This window comes from Octodon degus, unplaced genomic scaffold (assembly GCF_000260255.1).
Source record: "Octodon degus isolate 3935 unplaced genomic scaffold, OctDeg1.0 scaffold00123, whole genome shotgun sequence".
NCBI lineage: Eukaryota > Metazoa > Chordata > Mammalia > Rodentia > Octodontidae > Octodon > Octodon degus.
In genome coordinates, this window is record NW_004524699.1 from 6,975,107 (window position 1) to 6,984,232 (window position 9,126).

Sequence of the window (9,126 nt, forward strand, 5' to 3'; positions counted from 1 at the left end):
CGGTTCGATCCCCCAGCACCACATGCCAGCCACCCAGCCCCCTGGTGGGCTGAGCTGGCCACATACCACACATAAATGGATAGATGGATAAATAATTTTTTTTTTTTTTTGCGGAGCCGGGGATTGAACTCAGGCCCTTGAGCTTGCCAGGCAAGTGATTATTCAACTGAGCTATCTCCCCGGCCCCTAATAAATAAATTTTTTTAAAAAAAGACTGCATTATTGGGCTGGTGAGATGGCTCAGTGGTCTAAAGCACCTACTTAGAACAAGCTTAGCAAAGCACAGGGACTGCGGTTCAATCCCCCAGCACCACATGCCAGCCAGCCCCGACCCCCGGTGGGCTGAGCTGGCCACACACACACACACACACACACATAAATAAATAAAATTTTTTTTAAAAAGACTGCATTATTTGAGGCAGGCACAGAGTTTCAATGCACTGCTATATCATTCAAAGCCTCCCAATCAGAAAGTACAAGTTCAGTGATGTCACCACCGCCCCTTAGCCTTCCCTCTTTCTTCAGTGTGTTTGTGGTACTAGAGGTTGTGTGGAGGACCACCTGAGCAACTCCCCTTGAAAGAGGAACAACTATCTCCATTTTGGCTGAGCTGGCCCCTATTTCCGCGTATGGACATGAACAGAGCTGGCCAGGACTTGTCCTTATCCGCTGGCAGTCTTTAAAGTGGCAGGCTTGCTTCCCCCGACCACCACCCATCAGCACAAGATAGGATGAAGAGCCAATGCTCCACACTGTCGGCCCGAATGAGCCTGAGATAGAGGCCATGCCTTCCTGGGGCTTGAAAGAGTCCCGGCAGAGCTGAAGCGCTGGGCCCCAAGACCTCACGTACTACCTCAATTGTGTAATGCAGCTCGCTCCTCCTGCAGATCCTTCTCTGCACACTACAGAGGTGATCTCAGGCCTCCCACTGAGCCCAGCTCCTGGCACTCACGTGCTTCCCACCATCCTCACAGTCACTGATCCTCAAGTCACTCCCTTCTTCATGAATGAAGAAAACCCAGGCTCAGTCTTGTGCTGAGGCCTTTGTTCCAGGGAGCCATCATCATGGCTGGACTTAAGAGCCCCTTGGCCCCCCCCAACTATTAATATGCCCTAGAGTCTTTTTTTTTTTTTTTTTTTTTTTTTTGGTGGAACTGGGGATTGAACTCAGGCCCTTGCGCTTGCCAGGGAAGCATTTATTTCACTGAGCCTTCCTCCTGCCCCTTGCCCTAGAATCTTTATTCTCGCTGTGGGGTGCACTGGTGTGGGAGATCAGTTACTAGAACTGCACTGACTTTTGTATGTGATCACAAATACAAACGTCCTGGGCTGTGACGAGGACCAGAAAGGGCTCTCTATAGGGTTGAAGCTAGGACCTTCCAGCTAAGCTGCAATCGCTCCGTCCTTTTATTTCATTTTTTAAATTCTGAGACAAGATCTTACGTTGCTCAACTGCCCAGGCTGGGATCAAACTTAAGAACCTCTCGCCTCCCAGAGGGATCGACTGACTATAACTCACATTCTTCAGAATTTAGCTCTTCAAGGCTGAGCTCACTACGTGTAGCTCAGGCTCGCCTCAAAGTCAAGGCAATCCTCCTGCCTCAGCCTCTCCAATGTTGCGATTACGCGCGTGTGCCACCACACCTAGCCCTACGTGCGCACTTTTTGGTGGTTTGGAATCTACAATACAAATACGGAAATCCAGGTTTGGCTCCTTCCTCCCGCACACTGAGCCGGAGCTCTGCACGTGGGGCCTGTCCCCGAGCCTGGGAAATGGATGGCTCACACATCCGCCGTCCACACTTCCAGCCGCTCTCCCGGGATAACTGGACAAGCCGAGCAGAACAGGCAGGCTAGTGGACAAGCCGGTCCTACAGATCCGGAAGACACCAGCCCGAGCCGGGGAGCAGGGGCGCAGCCCGCGGCCTCCCTCCACGCCACCACGCTTGGGGCCCGGCAGACGGCGCTGTTACCGCTTTCTCGGAGTCCGCCTCCGCCAGCCGTTTCAGCAGCGCGCCTTGATGCTCCATGAGTCTTTCAGCGTCCTGGGGAGGAGAGGAGAGGCACCTGATCAACAGCGCGACAGTACGCCTGGCCTGGGCCTTGCTTTTTCAAAATTTTACTTGCAAATGATTTTTGTTTTTTTGAAACAGTTTTGCAATGTGTTCTCCCCTGGACTTGAATTTATGGGAATCATCTTGCTTCAGCCTCCCAAATCCTGGAAGTACAGGTGTGCACTGCCACATCCAAGCTTGATACTTGCAATAATTTTTTTTTTTTTTTGGGGGGGTGACTTTCTGAGACAGGGTCTCATTATGCAGTTCTGGCTGGATTTGAAATCACTTTGTAACCCAGGCTGGACTCCAACTCACAGCAACCCTCCTGCCTCAGCCTGCAAAGAGCTGGGATTACAGGTGTGAACCACCAGGCCTGGTTTACCACTGATTTTTAAATTTTTATTTATTTATTTATTGCAGAACCAGGGATTGAACTCAGGCACTTGTGCTTACCAGGGAAGTGCTTATTCCACTGAGCCATCTCCCCAGCCTCCTACCACTGATTTTTAAAACAGTTTTACTGAGGTGTAAATTTGGGTGGGTCCTCATCCAGGGTGCTCCCAGTGACCTAATTTCCTTCTGCTAGAGCCCACCTCTTACAAGCCCACCTCCTCCTGACTGGCTCTGAAGATGGGGGCCAAGCCTTCAACATGCAGTTAGCCTTTAAGGGATATTCAACTTTCGAACTATAAGGCTGGATTTTGATTCTGGCTCTGCCACTTACTATACCTGGGATAACCAACAAGATATTGAACATGTGAATAAAAAAAAAAAAAAAAAAAAAAAAAACCATGAATTGCCAGGCATGGTGGTACATGCCTGTAATCCTAGCACTTGGAAGGTTGAGGCAGGAGGATCTCTACAAGTTCAAGGCAAGCCTCAACTACACAGCGTGACCACCTCAAAAAAAACAACAAAAAACCCCCAACAACACAAGATGGGAAGAATGGTACCTCCTACTCTAAGAAAATTAACTGCAGCAGACGTAAACCCTTGAACCCAGAATGATCATACCAATTCAGGTATCCACACTACATTTTGATAGTACAGGGAAAAAAGGACTAAGGTCTTAAGATAACAGCAGAAGTTACTTTAAAGTCTTAAAAGTCTCTTCCTTCATTGGGAAGCTATTGCTCCAAACAGTGCCAAACTGGTTCTCCTCCAACTACTTTTTTCATCCTTTTAATTTAGCTTTTTAAAAATATATTTAGTACAAGGCCTACAGGGTATAGCATCTACAGTTGTGATTCTCCTGTTTTCAGCCTCCCAAGTGCTGAGATGACAGGCGTGTGCTACCAATTGATTTCTCAGCCTGCCCCAGGGGCAGGGCCAGCATTGCAGGCAGGGATCCAACCCTGGCCACAGCACTAATTTAGCTTCTTTTTCTTTTTTTTTTCCGGCGGAACCAGGGCTTGCACTCAGGCCCTTATGCTTGCCAGGGAAGCGCTCATTCCACTGAGCCATCTCCCCAGCTCCTAATTTAGCTTCTTGAGAGGGTCTTGCTATGTAGTTCAGGCTGCCTTCGAACTCACTATGTATCGCAGGTTGACCTCCAAACTGCCCCGGTCCTCCTGCTTCAGCCTCCTGAGTGGAAGGATTTTAGGCATCCCCCACCACAGCAGCCTGCCACTGTGATCTTAACTTCTCTCCACAATTTGAGTGATGAGGCTGTGTCCAGGTTTTGTAACTACAAAGTGTGAGTCAGTGGACAGAGCTGGCAGGAACCTAGTGTCTCCCTGGGTTGATGCACTCAAGAGGGCAGCAGGCTGAGGCGGCCTGCGATCTGGGGCCGCAGTGCCCCTCCAGAGCCTGGCCGCGCTCATACCTCGCAGGCAAGACACCACCTGGAGCACCGCTGATGTGGTGGGCAACACAGTGCCAGCGCACTCTCGCTTGTCTGCCGGCCGCCAGGATTCTCTGCCGGCTCCCTCCTCTCTCCCTTCCTACTGCTGCTTCTCCTTGGCTGTCCCTATTCTTCCTCCCTTGCACTTAGGACAAAAAGAAGCTGAGCCTCTTTCTTCCTCTTTGTACCACAGGTCCCATTCACAAATAAGAAAAAATGGCATCCTGATCCCAGTTTCCAGGGTCTAAGGAACAGACCAAGAGTAAAAAGAATACAGATGGGCTGGCGAGATGGCTCAGTGGTCTAAAGCACCTACTTGGAACAAGCTTGGCAAAGCACAGGGACCGCGGTTCGATCCCCCAGCACCACATGCCAGCCAGCCCCGCCCCCTGGTGGGCTGAGCTGGCCACGAGCCTCTTTCTTCCTCTTTGTACCACAGGTCCCATTCACAAATAAGAAAAAATGGCATCCTGATCCCAGTTTCCAGGGTCTAAGGAACAGACCAAGAGTAAAAAGAATACAGATGGGCTGGCGAGATGGCTCAGTGGTCTAAAGCACCTACTTGGAACAAGCTTGGCAAAGCATCAGGGACTGCGGTTCAATCCCCCAGCACCACATGCCAGCCAGCCCCGCCCCCTGGTGGGCTGAGCTGGCCACACACACACACACACACACACACACACACACACAATAAATAAATAAATAAATGTTAAAAAAAAAAAAAGAAAGAAATGTGGACTTTAAAAAAAAAGGGGGGCTGGTGAGATGGCTCAGTGGTCTAAAGCACCTACTTGGAACAAGCTTGGCAAAGCATCAGGGACTGCGGTTCAATCCCCCAGCACCACATGCCAGCCAGCCCCGCCCCCTGGTGGGCTGAGCTGGCCACACACACACACACACACACACACACACACACAATAAATAAATAAATAAATGTTAAAAAAAAAAAAAGAAAGAAATGTGGACTTTAAAAATCAAGATGGGCTGGCGAGATGGCTCAGTGGTCTAAAGCACCTACTTGGAACAAGCTTGGCAAAGCATCAGGGACTGCGGTTCAATCCCCCAGCACCACATGCCAGCCAGCCCCGCCCCTGGTGGGCTGAGCTGGCCACACACACACACACACACACACACACACACACAAAATAAATAAATAAATAAATAAATGTTTTAAAAAGAAACCATTAATTAAAAGAAACGATGCCAACAACAACAAAACAGTAAGAGCACCAGCTATACTGGGGTAGTTTCTGACCCAGTGGGCTTGGCAGCGGCAGAACACCTGGCGACCACCACAGCGCCCCCCCAGCACCCCATGGCTCGATTCTGCAGAGTAAGGAGCACAGCACTCAGCCCACAGGCTGCTCCAGGGGCGAGCGCCGGCAGGTACTCACCTCCCTGCAGTGCTGTTCCCGCAGCAGGTCTCGGAGGGTGCGGTTGGTCTCCTCGAACGTGCTCAGCTTCTGCAGGAGAAGTTCCTTCTGCCTCGTTAGCGTGTTGATGTCCGTGCAGGTCATTTGTTTCTCCTGGAAGACATGCAGGGCTTGGCTCATGGGTGCTGGAGAAGAGGCAGCGCAGGCACCACGAGGACCTCCTGAGGTCCAGGGCTTCCCAGGGGCAGCAGCCCTGGGAAGTAGGCAGGAGTCCAGCCTGCCAAGTACAAAAAGTAGAGCGAGGGGATGTAATCCCAGCACTTGGCGCTAAGGCAGGAGAATCATGGTGAGTTTGAAGACAAGTCTAAACTACACAGTCAGACCCTGTCTCAAAAATACAAAACAGGGGGGCCAGGGAGATGGCTCAGTAAAATAAGCGCTTCCTTGGCAAGCGCAAGGACCTGAGTTCAGTCCCTGGTTCCATCAAAAAAACAAAAAACAAAAAAAAAAACAGGGCCGGGGAGATAGTTCAGTAGAATAAGCGCCTGCCTGGCAAGTGTGGAGTCCTGAGTTCAATCCTAGGGGTGGGGGGGTGGGGGGGTGGAGCAGAGTAGGGGAGAGCTTGGAGGGAAGTGTGTGAGTCTAGGCCTGGCAGGCCTCAAGGAGAGGAAGACAGCGACACCTGGTGGCTCACACTGGAGGACTCATCCACATGCCTGGATTCACAGCGAAGCCAGGCAACCCATGATGCGGTAAGGTCTCAGAGGCCCGGGCCACCAGAGCTCATCTTCCAGGGTCAGGGCCCAGGAAGTGAGTGGGGGCCAGGGGCCGAGGAGCTAAGCGCCCTCCCAACCCTGGGATGTCACAGAGGGCCTGATGACTGCACAAAGGCCCCGCCCTGCCGGCCGCTCACCACCCCCGCCCCCACCCCCACCCCAGGGTTGAGTACTGCTGCCCCCCACCCACCGTTTTAAGCTTGCCGATGGTGTCCTTCAAAGCCATGACCTGCTTGGCGGCGGCGGCTCCATCCATTTCCGCCTCCACCAGTTTGGACATGAGGCACTCCTTCTCCTGCTGGAGGTGCTTCTTCTGGAGCCTGGGCACACAGGTGGGGCTCCGTGAGCCCTGGCAGGCCCCGCCCCCGCCCCCTGATGGAGCTCCGGGTGCTTGCCTCACAATGCCCCCGGGCTCCCCAGCCAGGGGGTGGCGGGGGAGGGGCAGCTCTGCTAGGGGGCAAGTTCACCCACAGTGGGCAGTCTTCCAACAGCGGCTGGGCCACCAGGCCCTGTACATCTCCCACAGCCACCATCACTGCTACTGCCGTCGCTTCCTAGCTATCGGGACAAAAACCAGGCCAGGCGAGCGTTTAGCCACTGAGCTGCAGTGTAAGGCCTTGGAACCACTCTCCACGGCAGGGCCCTGCCTGCTCGTGCCACACCCTTGCTTTTTTGTTTTGATCTTTTTTGGAGACAGGGTCTTCCGCAGCTCAAGCTGGCCTTGAGCTTACTTTGTAGTCCAGCATGGTCTCCAACCTGCAGCAATCCTCTCCTGCCTCAGCCTCCTAAGTGCTGGGATTATAGGTGTGTGCAACTATTCCTGGCCATAAACTTGCTTTTAAGCCTTTCTGCAGGTCAGACAGCTGCTAAACACCGCCTGGTGCCATCTGGCGGCACCCTGCCCTTGCCCTCACCGGCTACACTGTCCCAGCCTGCAGCCTTCCACTATCCCTGCTTTCTTCCTTGGCTCCCCTGTGGTTAACCTGCCACCCTGGGGGGCTCTCCCTTGATGGCACGCTGTTGAGGAGTTCCTGTCTACCAGGAGCCCTTCCTCTCCTCCCAGCGTGCAGCCGCTCCCTGGGTGTCCTGGGGGCTGGGGCCTGAGGCAGCGCGGGCAGGTCCTCACACGGTGTAGTCCTTCTCCTCCTTGATGCGCTCGATGTTGTGCCTCAGCACTGTGTTCTCGTGCTCTGTCTCTGCCAGCTCGTGGGCCACCTCCTCCAGCTCTTCCTTCCGCTCCTCCAGGAACTTCTTAGCCATCTGCCGCTCGCCCTTCTGCATCCTGACCTGGCAGGCACACATGGGTGGCAGGGCCAGTGTTGGGCACTGTCCTCGACACCACACTGCTAGGCCCCAAGCTTGAGATGGAAATGAGCCACCTCCAGGGGAGGCAGCGGGAGCTGCCTGGGCTAGGTCCTAGGAGCTCAGTGGACACAGTTTCAGTGACAAGGGACAAACAGACTCCCTGAGGAGATACTTCCTCCTCCTCCCATTGTGCAGAGGAGGGCACTACACGCAGACAGCTTGGTTGGGACAAAGCTAGGTTGCAACGTGGGATGCCAGGGCTATATAGGATCAGGAGGACCTGTGGCCCAGTAAGCGGCCCCAGGTTCTGCAGCAAGATCCAGGACAAGAGGACAGATTGAGGGATTAAAGACACAGCTTTTTTATTTTTCCTCAGCCCACAGGAACTGTATTTTAAAACCAGTGCCATCAGGAGCTGGTGAGATGGCTCAGTGGTCTAAAGCACCTACTTGGAACAAGCTTGGGAAAGCACAGGGACCGCGGTTCGATCCCCCAGCACCACGTGCCAGCCAGCCCTGCCCCCTGGTGGGCTGAGCTGGCCACACACACACACACACACACACACACACACACTAAATAAATAAATAAATAAATAAATGTTTTAAAAAAAATAAAGCCAGTGCCAGCAACTTCTGCTTGGGGACTCTGGACTTTGGGGCCATGTCCCTGCCCAGGGACAGCCTGCATGAGAGGACTCATTTCTTGAGGGTTTTGCTTTGGCTCAGTGTTTGTATAGAACCCTGGGCCAGACCCCAGCTTAGCGGTCACTTTTCCCGTAAATGAGAACATTAATACCACCAGCATGATTTCCTGCTGTCCAAGTCAAGCTGGGCCACACTGTCAGGACCTCCTCAGTATGGGGGGCCCAGACTACCCCAGCTCTCTTCCTGCAGCTAAGGGAACAGGTGGGGACAGCCCCAAGCTGTCCCCGGCCTTGGGCTACCAGCCACCTGGCTCCTAGCGTCCTCACCTCAGACTTGAGACAACCAACCGCGTTCATTAGACTGTCGATCTTCTTGTCATAGTGGTTCATTTTACAGTGGCCAGAGTCATCATCTTCTGTGGAGAGGTCACTTAAGCGCATGACTGAGACCAGCTTTTCTGAGGATGGAGGTGTGATTTCTAGGCAGTGAGGTGGATTCTGGGATGGAGGAAGAAGACACAAGTGAGCTCACTGGCTGGGAGCTTGGCCCATGCTGCTGCTGGACCGTGGTGGTGGCTGAGGAGTGGACCCAGCTGCACAGCCGTGGTCGAGAAAGAGCACTGCCCCACACCTACCTGGCAGCCAGCGCGACCCTAGATGGCTCTCAAGAATTTCTAACATCGAGTAAAAGCTTGGATCAGAACAATTAAGGCACAGAACGCTGGGTGTGCTCGCATCCACTTATGGTCCCAGCTACCCGGAGGAGGCTCGTTGCAGCCCGTGAGTCCAAAGCCAGGCTGCACTACTTAGTAACTTAGCTGGACTCTGTCTCAAAATAAAAAGGGCTGAGAAAGTGGCTCAGCGTGAAGGTCCTGGCTAGATCCCCAGAAGTATAACAACCACAAGAGCAGGCCTAAGACAAGTGTGTAAGCCAGGGCAGTGAACGCTTTCAGGGGCAATGAGGCAATGACGAACAGAGCAGTAGGCAGGCGCTAGGAAGAGGGTGCACTCCAGGGAGCTGGGATGGGTGACAGGGACCTTCAGCTTGGGGGTTTCCCCCAGCACCACATTCCTGTGAATCAAATCATGCCACTGTTATAGCAGCCAATCATGAATTTTTTTTTTTTTT

At 53.0% G+C, this 9,126-nt stretch overlaps 1 protein-coding gene across 1 annotated transcript in view; it reads right to left on the reverse strand.

The window, feature by feature from the left end:
• The window catches only part of Odf2 (outer dense fiber of sperm tails 2), a 37,702-nt gene that overhangs the window by 17,746 nt on the left and 10,830 nt on the right, over positions 1 to 9,126 (reverse strand). The window contains exons 4-8 of the mRNA XM_023700256.1: positions 8,325 to 8,495; positions 7,176 to 7,336; positions 6,240 to 6,369; positions 5,295 to 5,426; positions 1,974 to 2,045 (exon numbers count right to left, since the gene is read on the reverse strand). Coding sequence (XP_023556024.1) covers positions 1,974 to 2,045; positions 5,295 to 5,426; positions 6,240 to 6,369; positions 7,176 to 7,336; positions 8,325 to 8,495 — 666 coding nt within the window. The remainder of the gene's footprint in view (positions 1 to 1,973; positions 2,046 to 5,294; positions 5,427 to 6,239; positions 6,370 to 7,175; positions 7,337 to 8,324; positions 8,496 to 9,126) is intronic.